Source organism: Nanorana parkeri, unplaced genomic scaffold (genome assembly GCF_000935625.1).
Source record: "Nanorana parkeri isolate BGI_ZX_2015 unplaced genomic scaffold, ASM93562v1 scaffold123, whole genome shotgun sequence".
Taxonomy (NCBI): domain Eukaryota; kingdom Metazoa; phylum Chordata; class Amphibia; order Anura; family Dicroglossidae; genus Nanorana; species Nanorana parkeri.
Genome location: NW_017306391.1, coordinates 664,428 through 679,450, shown reverse-complemented (window position 1 = coordinate 679,450; position 15,023 = coordinate 664,428). Strand labels below are relative to the sequence as shown.

Genomic DNA, 15,023 nt, shown 5'->3' with positions numbered 1-15,023 from the left:
AAAAAAAAATGTACTTTAATGACTTGCGTGCCTTTTCCCATTATCTGCTAAGATTCATTAAAAACTATCATTGCTTTGTCTGTAAATTGCAGCACAAATCTGTCGGTGTGAGGACAGCATCACCACAAAATGGCCACCAAATGAGCAATAAAATGGTGTTCTCGGCTGTGACAGTAGGGTGCTGAGGGTTGGCTATGTGTAATGCTGCCCTAAGAATGTCATTTTTGTTTGTCGCCTAGCAGCTTATTGTCAAAGATCTGGAGACATCCTTCAAAAAGTATTTTTCTAAAGTAATTTGACAGTTTGCAGGGCAACACGCTTGTTCTGAAATGGAGTCGGCTAACCTGCAGTTCTGCAGTTCATACTGTAAGATAAGACTATTTATATAATCCTCTCCTGCAAAGTGAAAGCAAATGTCTTGTACAGGGAAGCGGAACCCTATACACAAAAATCAGGACTACCTGTACAGACAAATGGACAATTTATGGTAAATGGAGAGATAATACAATGGGGAAAAAACTATTTTTGTATAATTTTTGTGCACAGTAAATTTTCTTGTAATTTAAACAATACAAAATTGCTTCTGACAATTTTTTATTTAATGGATGTGGATATAATGTTGACCTAGAAAGATTTAAAGTTATTAAATATTCAAAAACTATGCAACTTGAAAAAAAAAAAGAAAAAAAAAAATAATAGAATGTTTTTGAGGGCAACCATATTCGCATATTACATATGCAGGGTTTGCTCTATTTTGCAGTACTAAACAGTGTTTGTGCTTTAATTCTGCTCACAATGCAAGTCTATAAGTCTGGGAATCCTCTATCAAGGCACCTACAGCTGTTGAGAGAATAATTGCATTGCGACCCTGAGAGCTTCCACTGATGGCTAATCTACAAATTTTTATATTTAACACAACAAAAACAGGAAAAAGCTGTACAAATTTAAAAATCATATTTAAAGAATATTTTAATGTAAGCAGTACAATAATAACTGCAAATATGCACTGTACTTTGCCTTAAAACATATAGTTAAACTTTGACAATATCTTTTAAAAATGAAGACATTTCTGATTGCAAAAACTGCTTTAATACATACAGAACCTGTCCAGTAATCCCTCTGAGCTACACTGCACTGAGCCTCTTATCAGCAAGAAAAGGGCCATACCCAGAATCAATATAATGCTCTTTGCAATACAGCAAATTTCAACTCAATAAAATATCTCTCATAAGTTATTTTTGGACCTCGTTTTTAGAGCACAATTTTATTTTAGGTTTTTATGTTCTTCCAAATGAAAAGCTCTACTCACCATAAACAGCAGCTTACTACCACAAAAGGCATAATACAATAAAAAAACATCTTTAGAGCTGTAGCACTTACCCAGGCATAGCAAAGCGCGAAGGAATATCATATGCAGGTTCAGAGTAGTTGGAATTACCAGTCCTAAAGCAAAGCACATATTTGCCATGTGGAAAACCAAGTGGTGGATCTCTCTCCAGTTGTCACACACCTCCTCCTCCTCCAAAGTCATGTTCAGGAGGGTGCCTGTAGCATTTACTGGTAGCACAACAGTTAATATACTTTCAGTAGTCATCTTTAGAAATCCTAAGGATCTAGTAAAAAAAAAACAAGGATAGGATTATGAAAGGCACACCAGCTTTAGAAAAGATACCCACCGTTCCATAGCCCTTCGGACCTAAACTAACAACCCCCCTAGGTAGCTGCTTACTTGCCTGAGTAGGATAGTTGTGGCCTGCTCTGATGTTTACTCCTAGGATTACACTTGTGTTAAGCAGCACACAGGAATGTTCTAGGAATGCAACAAACAGTAGTAAGCTACCGTATGTTGCCTTAGTGTTTTAGAGTGCCATTCAAAATGATGGCAGTGGGAAAACGTTTTTTACTCAGGCAGTATCTGCTTTCTTAAGAAAAATAACAAAGACCTTAAACACCTTTTATTTGATGTACCTGGAATATATTTAGCGAATTTGAACTAAAAGTTAATTTGGACTTTAAATGAATTGTCAACAGATTTTCTTTTCATATAGATCACATAAGGTCCTGCTTCATGCAATTACGCGTGAATGAAATACCGGGCTGTGTAAAATACTCCTGCTGTCCATGCTTTGGTAGCAACCCATACATCACCTAAGTAGGATATGTTGCAGCCTTTACAAGCAGTTCTTTAGCCTTGCTCTGTCAATCTTTGGGTGGATGCCCACATTCTTTCACACCATTTCAGTTCAATTATCTATTGGCTCCATGACAAACTCAGAAAGGTAGCACAATGTGTGGAATGGCTGAGGACCATTACCGTTTTTGTTAACAACATGATAGGAAGGAAAACTTTAGTTGGGCAGCTATGTTTAGAAAAATGTAGTAGCCAGGACTGATGGATTGGCAATCCTACTGTTAGATGTGATTGTGGCATGCACATATGCAATATTCTAGCTCAGTTATAAGCTGTCAATATTCTCATCTGTTTACACTTTCTCTCCGTGTGTAAAGTTGCACATGCGTCTTTTTTGCAGTAGCCATTACACAAATGAGAAGATGGGCAGCCATTAGCAGGAAGGGGCAGTGCATCATACAGGGCACCAATACCTTAAAGAAGAACTCTGGGCAGAATAAAAATTAATTCTTGAGGTGGGGCGACGGAATAAAGAAGATATACTCACCTGAGCCTCAATTCTGCGGCAGAGACCACTTACCTCTCTCTCTCTCCCTGCGCTCTAACAGTGGAGGTCGCTCGGCGTCCTTACGTCTAATACACTGTACAGGCGAGTAAATAATACTCTGTATTAGACGTGATGAGTCATAGATCATTAGACTGCCAGAAACAAGGGGAGAAGAGGCTGTGGGCACCGGTCTAGCAGCCAGGTGGGACCAAGGATCAGGTGAGTACAATTTTTTTTATATTAGACCCTACACCAAAACAACCAGTAAACTCTTGCAGTGCTGGGGTAGACTCACTGCAAGGGTTAGTTTTTATTCTGTCTGGAGTTGTTCTTTAATGAAACAGGGGGCAACATTTCATTTGTGCAAGGAGTCTACCTTTAGAGGAGGGGTACTATGGCACTGATGTAAATGAAATGTTGTAGGACAGGTCCTGCATGTTCATACAACAAAATTACCACTATATATTTAATGACTGAGTCAAAAAATGCAGCATTTTCATACAAGACATGGTTTATTTTATTTAGCCATTACATCTTCTAAAAAGTTGAAACTGCCCGTAGGCATCAGAACACAGTCAGACGTACAGGCACAATTTTACCCTCTTTAGATGTCTTTCAAGCCAACTTGCTGCAAAACCCAGATGCTTGGCTAAGCCTTTATATTTAAGATATAAAGAGGAGCATGCAAAACACACACGGGCACCTTTAGGCTTGTCTAGGGGGAAACATTGATTGGACGATGTTTTCAGCATTTCACCAACTTCCAGAGGACCAGATGGCAATTTCTGCATGACATCCGTGACAGTTTTCATACACAAATATCACTATTCCTAATAGTGAGAACCACTTTCAGCCCTTCATTCTGGCCCATCACTATGATGGATGGTTGTACTGGCCAATAGAAATAAGGCAGGTGAGGTGATCCAGGCTTTAGGAGAATCAGGAAGGGTCAATTAAATCAGTTCCCTTCAGGGCTCTGGGAGTGCTGGAGAAAACAAGTAAAAGGGCCAGAAGATTATGGGGTTTTTCACTCAGCTGCCAAAGGCAGCCGAGTGAATAACTCAGCCGAAGTGAAGTGAGCCGAACGCAGAAAACAAACGCAAACAAATGAAAAAAAATGTTTAAAAATTATTTCAAAATATGTAAAAAAAAGAAAAAGAAAAACTAAAAAAAGTTAAGAAAAAAAAATTTAAGAGAAAAAAAAAACAGCGTGGGGTCCCCCTCCCAAACCATACCAGACCCTTTAGGTCTGGTAGGAGAGTTAGGTGGGACACCATTTAAAAAAAGAAAATAAAGTGTGGGCTTCCCCGCAAATGTCATACCAGACCCTTCAGGTCTGGTATGAATTTTAGGAGGGACTCCAAAGTTGAAATAAAAAAATAAAAAAAGTATGTGGGGTTCCCCCATAAAGTCATACAAGGCCCTTAAGGATCTGGTATGTATTTTAAGGAGGAACCCCCAACCCCAAAAATGGGGGGAAAAGGCGTGGGGTCCTCCCTAAAATTCCATACCAGACCCTTGATCCGAGCACAGGCCTGGCAGAGCAGGAAAGTGGGGGGACGAGTGAGCGCCCTCCCCCTCCATACCAGGACACATACCCTCGGCACTGGGTAAAGCACCTTCACCTGTGTACACAATAATCCTTGCACCCGCCCTTGAGCCCGCGAAAAGATACACCCGCGCCACTCTTCTGTTTACTGTGCGACCGGTATTGCAGAGTGTTGCTCCACCCCTGTCGTATAGGCGTATGCATGGTCGAAATTGCACGGGTGTTTTGTGTGGGGGCTTGGTTAGTGGGTCGGGTGAGTAGGAGTGGGGGGCCCAAGAAAATGTTTGCCCAGGGCCCAATCAGTATTAAAGACGGCCCTGACTGGGAGGGTGCTTTTCCAGGGTCGCTCCTGTCATCCAAGCCGAAAGTTATGCATTTGGCTCGGCTGAACCGCTCAGCTGCCTTCAGCTGCTGTACGGGCTATTGTGAATAGCCCCTACAGCAGACCTTCGATTTGACTGAACCGAAGGGCTCAGACGGCCGAAGCGAGCCGAAGCTACGGCTGTATACTTCGGCTCCTTTGTGCATAACCCCCTAGTCTTTCATTATACTGACAGGCGTACTTTAAAGGAAGGAGATGCATTACCTGAAAATGAGGCTGCATAAATTGGATTTTGAGTGCTTGGAGAACATACCATGTTAACAGCTGCCAAACATTACTTGCAATGAAAACAGATGCACTGAATGAAGTCCCTCCGTTGAGACATTTTACATTAATTTCTTGATAAGCACATAAATATATCTATTTTTCCAAAGTAATAGCATCTAAGTGAAGTGGTACTTGTGACTGCTGAGGCATTTTACCTAGAGGTTGTGTATACCTGTCTGCAAAGCAAGATGATTATATTACAGCCAAAATCTCAGCTATGATGTGATAAACAAGCCCTTTTCACTTGTAATATATCAAGTGACAGCACATTTGAAATTGATTCTGAGCAGCTGTGCATTTCAGAGAGCACTTTAAAAGAAATCTATAATATTTTTTACATTTTCCCCCCAGATATGCAAGCGAATGTGATACGTTTAATGTCAATATTTGTATTAACCTATGCCAATACTTTCAAAGGCTCCCTTCTATTTCTACTTCCAGATTCAAGGCAACCCATAAACTCAAAAGTGGGGGCTGCCATTGATTACCTCCTTTTGAAAACACTGGTTGTCTGGCTGTCTCTGGCTTTAACACTTTGAGTCACGGACCCAGAGCAAGCATTCTGATTAGACAGGAAGTGTGAGTGGCACAGGCACAAAGGAGCAGTGGAATCCTCCATGCTTCCACCATACATGGCATAACCTACAACGCAGTCTGCTCTGTGGGTTTCAGCAGGGACGAGATGTCAGACTGGCAGCCAGATTTTGACCTGTTTTTGGCTGCTTCTTGGATGATGACTGTAGCAGCTTGTTAAAGTGATCATTAATGGCTGTGATGTAATTTTGTTTAACACATTGCACATTTTTATTTTGCATCTGTTACACGAAGATGACAGGCATTCCCTGTACTCTTGGGCTAATTTCAGCTTCAGAAACCTGCATAGGCTATATACACAGAGGAGGCTGTGGAAGGGTGCTAAAAACAGGCGGTTGAGGCATGTTTTACCACTCCCTAAATGTGCCATGGCAGCTGCTGAGTACTCTACACATTGCCACTGCCACAATGCTTCACAGTACGACAAAGCTCACAAGGGGGCAGACTTTACCGCTCTCTGAAAAGCAATTTGCAGTGTATTGCTTTTCAAAGGGCAGTTGATAGCCGATTTACAGGTGTTCACATACACACACGGGTGCTGCCACACATGCACATGTGTAAATGGGGGCTTAAAGCTGTGACAATGCCTGGACACCACTATAGGAAGTACCTTCAAGTGTCTGCATGTCAATTTAGATTGCCTACTGAATGCACCTTAATCCCCGAATCTCTGGTACACAGCTTTCAAGAACCTGACTCTGCCCCCTCTTGTACCTCTCTTCCACCCAGTGGTTGGCCAGTAGGAACAAGGGGTGGGTTCAGCCTCTCCAGTATGGGGTCTTGCCAAAATATACATGCTAGAGAGTGCCAGGAGTTGGAGCTCCTTGGGTGCCCAATCAGGGCACCGTGACAGAGTCTCTTTAAAAGCCTACCTGACAACCTTTTAATGAGACTTGTGTAAACAGGCATTGCCGTCAAAAGCAGGTTTTTGGAAATTAATGCAATGGAGCTCAAATGCATGCAAGGCTGCTTTTGACCTGCTCTGTCGGCAATTCAAATAAACCTCCAGTAGGACATGCTGTGGTCAGAGATAATGAATGCATAGCAGGTCATGCACAGAACTGTTATCCACATTACATCCGCATTGCAAATACGACAAACAGGCCAACAACACCCATGTACACAAGGCCATACTTCACCATGCAGCCCTGCTCATCCACTGGAGCCAGGAGTCAAACCCTTTGTAAGCTCCATATCAGAGTTTACATAGGGCTAACTTCTTGTTAGGTGACAGTGTTTTTGGCTAGGGATTAGCTGCTCAGGCATGAGCACCGCATTCTGGAACGACCCATATTCCCCATACCCAAAAGCAAAAGAGTATTTCACAAGGGCTCTGACAGAATGGCAAAGGTGAGTATAGTATGACAGTATTGGGCTTTCAAGAAATTCTGTCACCTTACCTGGGCAGAGCGACAGAATGTCTTTATAAAAAGACACTGATCTCGGCATGTACTATACTTTTTTTTAAAAGCTTCCTGGAAAACTTAATTTGTATGGTTTTGCTGTTATTCCTTCATGCCATAAAAGTTGTGAGAATAATTTCTCACATATACAGTTGTAAGTATAACGAAAGGAAAAGTGATATTAAAAAAAAGCAATGCTTTCTGCAACATCTGGCTGTGATTTGCATTGTAAAGTTATTTTTACGCTTGACACCTTGCTAGAGGAGACCTTACTGTAAGTATTGATTGATAAGAGCATGTCCTGGACACTCTCCCAGGATTCTTCAGCTGCCAGTGAGATAAACAAAGCATAGATAAGGGCTGGCTTCTTCACATTCTGTGAGAACACCCCTTCAGGGTCTATTCTTAGTAACTCTTCCCTGACATGCTGTTACTTTGAACATGTGACGATAGGGATATGGGAGCTGCCATGGCTCTGGGGTTATTATTATTATTATACAGGATTTATAAAGCGCCAACAGTTTGCGCAGCGCTTTACAATATAGGGAAGACATTACAGTTACAATACAAATCAAGTCAAGATGGTAAGGAGGGCCCTGCCCGTGATGGCTTACAATCTAAAAGGTTATTATCTTAAACATTGTATTATTATTTAGTAAGTCATGGATTCAGAACAAGCATGCAACCAGTGAAGCCTAGAGTCCCATTGTGCATGACGCACCACATCAATGACTCACTCCACCTTCTAGAAATGTCAGCAGTGGCAGCATCAATTTAAATTACCTGCAATGGGTCTGCACCCACAGGGTACCTCCTTGATCTTAGTGGACGTTGTACTTCAGCATCTTATAGGAATAAGGCACTAGTGGGGCATGTTTGGAAACTTTACAGTGCTATCATATTCTCCTCAGTTTACCTGAATTTCCTTGGTAACATAGACCTTTCCTGGATGCCACAACTTACATCTAAAGATGAGAGCACTGATATATAGACTGATTAAAATTGCAGGAAAAATTACAGACTTTTTGCCAACAGGAAGTAATCAGGTTTAATTGGTGACCGTACAAAGAAACATTTGAATTATTTTGAATGATTGCTATTAGCAGCTCTACCACTTTTTAATTTTGTCTTGACCTTAATTTGGACATAGCCTTTCAACCAAAATACATTAACAAAAATTATGATTAGTTGGGTGGAGCAGTGTCCAATATTCACATACTATGGCCCTTTTCTAGGAATAACTATTTATATTTTATCTCAACGTCTATTGACTGGATCAGTGCTGTTAACAACATATCTGTCTACTTACCGCCGTCAAGTAGGAACTTAAGGTTACAGCTTGATACTTTACTCCCTTAGCAGCTTGCACGTACAGCCAAGTAGAAAATAATTCCACAGCAAATTGATAAGGTCCACCAATCACCCTGACGTTCCTAAAAACCCAAAAATATATTAATTTACATTGATATCATGTAAGGGTTCATTCATTTTATTTATATCCTCATTAATATAACAGCCCTGTTAAAGTTTGGTTTTCTCAGCACAGTTTTACTGTTAGTTGAGGATAAAGCTTTAGTCAGCGTTTGGTTTTGCATTGGGGGATTCTGCCTCCAGTAGTGATTTCTCTTCCTCCTTCCTCTGCACTCCCCACTTTTCCACTCTATTGGACAATTACAATTGTGAAGAAATTCCTGTGTAACCCACTGATCAGTTACTCCCTACATTATATTTGTTACTTTCATATATTTTACGCTGTGAGAATAACTGAACAATCACTGCAGCTTACTGGCATTCTGACAGTAGCACACATGCCTCTATCTGAAAACCATAGCCCGGTGGGTGGATTACACCATCCATGTTGTTAAGTATGGATAGGGGAATCAACATTTTTTCTCATTAAGCCCCATGGACAATCACATGGCCAGCCTTTCATTTACACATTACTTCACATGCATGCACATAAAATGAAAACGATATCTGATCCTTGGTCCACTTGAGGGAAAAAAAACGTATCTAAACCTGAAGGTTAAAGGCTCTGAACAAACTGACCCGTTTACCTATTATTCAGACACAATATCTGGGTCAGTGCATCTATAATAATATGTTCAGTGAGAAAGACAGATAAAGACAATGGGAGAGTGCGGGTTAAACCTGCAGGGACAAAGCCAAACGAAAGCCGGGTATATACCTGTGGTTCTTAGAAATGACAGCTGACACCTAACATTTAAGGTTTTCTCTAGTTGTTGTCAATGGAGCAGAGTCCTGAATTAGAAGACTGGTTCCTGAATTCCATATTCATTTGTCCACCCTGTCTTAACTTTCCAACAAATAAAAAATTCACTAAAAACAATAGGTAGCCGGTTAGCCATCAGTATGTAGACTAGGTATGTACAAACAGTTTTTTCTAGAGCTGCAACAACTAATCGACATAATTGATTATAATCGATGATAGAAAAAGTTGTCAACTTTTTCAATCATCGATTAATCGGCTTCCAATTAGTTGGCCCTGTTCACAGCTCCACGCACGCGGCGTGCCGCACCTCCTCCCCACCTCACGCTTGCCGCTGCCAGACCCGCCCGCCCGCATCCATGATCCACACGCCGCACCTCCTCACCGCCCCCCCTCATCCATGATCGGCACAGGGACGCATGGAGAAGTAAGGAGGAGCAGGGTTGAGGGGATGACAGCCGCCGATAGACAGGCCCGATCTCAGAAGCAAGTTGCTGGAAGACTGCTCAGGTAAGCCTGCACTTTCCCCCACATGGTGCTCTATAATGTATTGCTGGGATTTGTATTCCTCTTTAGCTGATGGTACATTGTGCTGTATATTATAGAGAGGAATACAAATCCCAGCAATACATCATACACTGTATGTATAATGTATTGCTGGGATTTGTTGTATTTCTATATAGCTGGTGGTATTCTGCATTGCACTGTATAGAGGACTACAAATTCCAGCAATAATAAATTATACAGTGGTGCAATGCGGAATACCACCAGCTATAGAGGACTACAAATCCCAGCAATACTACATTATACAGTGGTGCAATGCCGAATACCACTAGCTATAGAGGACTAGAAAACCCAGCAATAGTATACCAGGACTAGAATACCGCCAGCTATTATGTACTATTGCTGGGATTTGTTGTATTCCTCTATAGCTGGTAGTATTCTGCATTGTGCGGTATAATGAACTATTGCTGGGTTTTGTAGTCCTCTATAGCCGGTGCCATTCTGCATTCATTGCTGTATAATTTTACACTTTTCATTTCACTATATTGCACACCACTTTTTTTTTTCTTTTTTACTTCCACCGCTCCAAGCTTGCTCCTGTTGTAGTGATGGACTACAATCTCAATACAAACTAGGTTCCATCACTGGAGCCATTTTTTTAAACGTATTTTATTTTATCCGATTAACCGATTAATCAAACTTAATTAACTTAATCGAACTCGGCTAACTAATCGATTTTGAAAATAATCGTTAGCTGCAGCTCTAGTTTTTTCACTGCTTCTTTGCGGCCGTCAGTGATGTAAGGATAACGAAAAAAATCAAACAAATGCACCTCCAGCGGTTATCTAGTTGATAAATTACACTTCCTTATATAATTTTGCAGTGCAATATTCTAGGATATGTTGTATTCCGGGATTAAATATGGAAAATTAAAATTTTTACTGTAATGTTAAATTCCAAGATGACAATCTTTTTTCTGGAATTAAGTCATTGTGTGGCCCTGAATAGATATAATGTGAGTAATGTGCTGCATGTATAATGCAAAAGTAGACAGATTGATATGGAACCCAGGAGCCAGCAGCAGGATTTTTTAGGAGGCAGCTTCATTAACAACAACTAGAGAAAACCTCAAAAGTTAGGCGCCAGTTGTCATATTTTCAAAGAGCATTGGCTACTTGGCTCCTGGGGTTTGTCCAGCCCTGGTAAAATGGGATTTAGTCATCTTAGTTGGGTCCAACATTAAATCTGAATTTGATATGGCAGATGTAGACAATCTGCCATATCTGGGGCCTTACAGATCCGTGCGGAGTGCACGCCCGTATCTGGCCGCCCCAAGGAAGGACAGGTGCTGCCTGTGATTGTATGCAGCAGTCTGTTCTTCCCTATGGGAGGACGGGGCCACATGCTGTCGTACGCTCACCCGAGCTGCACATCCGCGCGGCTGTCCGTGTTTGGACGATCAGCAGTTTGCGATCACTCAGTTCTCAATATATAGAGCCAGAATGTGACAGATGCAGTTTCACAAACCGGCTCTAAGTATTAAGAAGAGTATTTTTTATTCTCCCAATACTTCTGCTTTAAAGAAATACTTTTCTGGGCAATGTATATTTGTTTGATTTGGATTAATTTATTGAAAAAAGTTTGGGTTAATAAGGGTTTAACTAGGAATCCATTTTAATTAAACTCAATGGCATCCGCAGACTATCTGCAAGTGTCATTTTACACAGGAGCGGCTGCTGTGCAATACAAAGCAATTCACCAACTGTCATTTTGTCACTTTAGTCCCGTGTTACTGCCCCTAGGACAAGAAGGGGAAATCTTTCTAACAGCAACACAGACAGAAAACAAACAAAATGATTCCAACGTTATCTCCAATTGTTTATTTGCATTCTATACTTAACTTTTAGAGTACACTGAGATTAAACTGTGTACTTTTTAATAAAACTGGGAAAATGGGTGTGCCGCCCCAACAGGGGCATAGAATATGAGATGCATAGCCTCAGTTAATATTAGCATTGTTATATAGGTTAGAATTTATATAGTGTGATTTGCCTAACTATTTTCTCATAGCTAAATTCATGTGTTATCCTATGCTGCCATCTAGTGGCCTTTTGTTGTAACAAACATGCTTTCTGTGATTATTCCTCATGTAACGATGTATTTTCCCCTAGTGTACGCCCCTTCCTGCTTCCTGTGTGTAGTACTTCCTGTGTCATGGCACAGCTACTAGCCACATGTAACAGGACACACATATAATCTGCACAGTACGTAGGAAAGGCATCATTTTCTGACCGCACAATACTATAACCGTTCAACTGCTGTTCCTATCATCTGCTGTAACCTGATGTAGAAGAATAAACACCTTTTTTGAATGAATCGGTATTGACGAGTTCAGCTATCTGACGAGGATTGTCCGCAGTGAGTATATCTGCTTATACAGGCCAGGCATAGAGGTCTCAGCAAGGGATATATCTCGCTATCACAACGATCGGAGTCAGAATAATGGGGTTGCTATAAAGCTGGCCATACAATGTTTAAACTTGTCCGAGTCAGCAGAACATTTGAGCTGTGTGTGGCTCTTTTTTTGATGGAGCTGGACAAAAACAGCTACAATCACTGTACAGGTGTTCAGACAGCAACGGGTAGCAGCTGTCAGAATACAATAGTCAGCAGAGAAGATTCCCCCATCTACACTAAACAACTGAGCGTTTTTCTTGTCCAGCCTGCAACACTGAAAGAGAAAAAATGCCAAGTTTATGGCCAGCTTAAAACTTTTGACAGGTAGTGTATAACAGTATGAGGTTATAGCTATACAGTTAGTTACACATCTGCTTCCTTTAAAGTGTGCATACAAATACAGGCAAGCACATTGTTTTAATATAGAAATATTCCTTCCAGTGATTTAGTAACAGTATCATCTGTTCCCAAACATAATGCAGCATGTACAAATTACATTTGTTTTCTTAGGGCAAGTAAAACCAAGTAGTAGATTATTTTCTTTTTCTATTGTGCTGAATCCCTGCAACTGAACTAGCAAAATCTAATTATGGTGTAGTCACTTGCGCTATGATTAAGCACTTGTGTGTAAACCATTAAATACTTAGTGGTTCCTGGTTTTAGCTGCTATTTAAAGAAGAACTCCAGGAGTAGGGCAGACAGGCAACAATACATTATGCCTGAATAATGGCCATTAATAGTAATAATCTGCATTATACTTACCTCTATGCTGCCCATCCACAGATCAAGTGCCCGAGCTATCACATTTGCTCCGGCTGTGCACACTACAGCTGGCCAGTATTAGTTGTCTGTTCTAGCGATGTCTATGTGGATTTTCAGGACAACTAGCATGTCTGCAGGTCAAAGTGCAGGAGCTAAACAATGCTGGCCAGGCAGCATGAAGGATGAAGATCTCTGACAATCCCCAGCAAATTGCTGTTACTTGTTAGCTGCAGTGCAGTGCGTTTTTGATGCGTTTTGGACGCGTTTGCGTTTCCTGACCGTTTCCTGACCGTACAAAATGTGACATGCAGTATTTTTCTGTCGTAACCTGAACGGACTGCGGACGTGAGAACTGTAGCCCATAAAACACATAGGGATACATTTTGAGTGCAGCAGAGTACGGATCCGGTCAGCACACAAAACGGACGTCGTGTGAACAGGCCCTTAAAGAAATCCTGTCACCACTTAAATGTTATTACATAGGGGGCTTGTGAGCCCCCCATGTGACAGCAATAATGTTAGGTTTAAAAAAAAAAATAAAGTTATATAAAATACATTTAAAAACACGCAATACTAACTCAAATATGCGTTGGGAGCGCCTAAGTGTGAAAACGACAACTGTGCCACACATGTTAGGTATCTCCGCATATGCCAGAGTGAGAACAATAATTCAAGGGCCAATATTCATGGTTAACTCTAAAGTGATGTTTAGAGTTCAGAGCATTGTCTTATACTGTGCAGTGTCAGTATATAGTCAGGTTTACTGTCTTCTACTGTTTAGACTAAGGGCCTGTTCACACGTTGTCCGTTTTCTGTGCTGACCTGATCCGTACGCTCCTACACTAAATATGCATCCCAATGTATCCCTATGTGTTTTATGTGCTACAGTTCTCACGTCTGCAGTCCGCTCAGGTTACGACAGAAAAATACTGGATGTCACATTTTGTACGGCCAGGAAACGGTCCGGAAACGCGTCAAAAACGCACTGCACTGCAGCTAACATACATTTTTTTTTTTTTTAACTGGAACGCATCAAAAACGCATCAAAAACACGGCAAAACACACTCATGTGAACAGGCCCTAAGGCAAAGCTGTGTGTATTGGCTTAGATAGACATGATGTCTGCAAAATCTCAATCACTTGCTGTGGATGTTACTGCAGTCATGTACCGGTCCCATCTTACTCCTCCCACAGGCCAGTCCATAGAAGGATGGAAAAGGAGAATGCATGGTCATGGCATCTCTTTTTTCTATCCGTTATGCATCAAAGCCCTGTATCTTAGGGAAGCAGATGTGCTGCATTTAAAGTGGAACGCCAGGATTTTTTTTAATGCTACCTTGGATCTGTAAAAATAAAAAAAACTGCCTTTGCTGCTTTATCCCCTATCCATCCAGAGACGTTACTGACAGTATTTCTTCCTAGCCACTAGTTGCCACCAGTCGTCTGGGGTGAATGAAGGCCAGCATCATCAAACCTACTTGCTTTGAGCCCAGGCTGTCATGGACCCATCCCGTAGACAACATACAACCTGGGCTCAGGGCCGGCCTTAGGCCTTTAGGCGCCCTGTGCGAGAAAGCTTTACAGCGCCCCTCAGTGGCCACACCCTTTAGTGGCCACACCCATTTTCCCCAATATCCGCACCATTTAAAGACTCCTATTTTGTTAAGCCGCAAAGAAACATATTAAAAAGTATAATAACAATAAAACTTTTATTCAAAAGGTATTAAACTTGTAGGCACAATAGAAGTATTCTTATCAAATAAAACAACAGAAGGGAAACAATAAATGTCAAACTACAATAGAGTCTATAAAAATAAAGTGTCAGGATGTCATGCAGACCCCTTTTTTTTCAAGTAAGTGCATCTAGAAAACTAAAACTAAAAAACAGAACACAGACCCCGGGCTACATGTAAATGAATGAATTACTATATGTCCGAATATACGAGAAATGTATTCAGACACATAATAATAATTTGTTTGAGAATGTGCGGCGGCCATGTTGGCCACCAGCGTGTTCTGTGAATGCGTACCACCATCTTGGAGGCAGGGAGCATGACGTTACATGACGCCATGCATGCGTGGCGTCAGGTGACCTCACACGCCGATATTGGCCCCACCATCTTGGTGTATACCTAGATATACACCAAAATGGCGGCGCCCAACACGTGCGGTGTTATATGACGTCATGCGCCCTGCC

The 15,023-nt window shown here is 41.3% G+C and overlaps 1 protein-coding gene across 1 annotated transcript in view; it reads right to left on the bottom strand.

Annotated features, from left to right (window-relative positions):
* Positions 1-15,023, bottom strand: part of BVES (blood vessel epicardial substance) — a 37,505-nt gene that overhangs the window by 20,141 nt on the left and 2,341 nt on the right. Inside the window, exon 2 of the mRNA XM_018553519.1 lies at positions 1,381-1,605. Coding sequence (XP_018409021.1) covers positions 1,381-1,594 — 214 coding nt within the window. The 5' untranslated portion in view covers positions 1,595-1,605. The remainder of the gene's footprint in view (positions 1-1,380; positions 1,606-15,023) is intronic.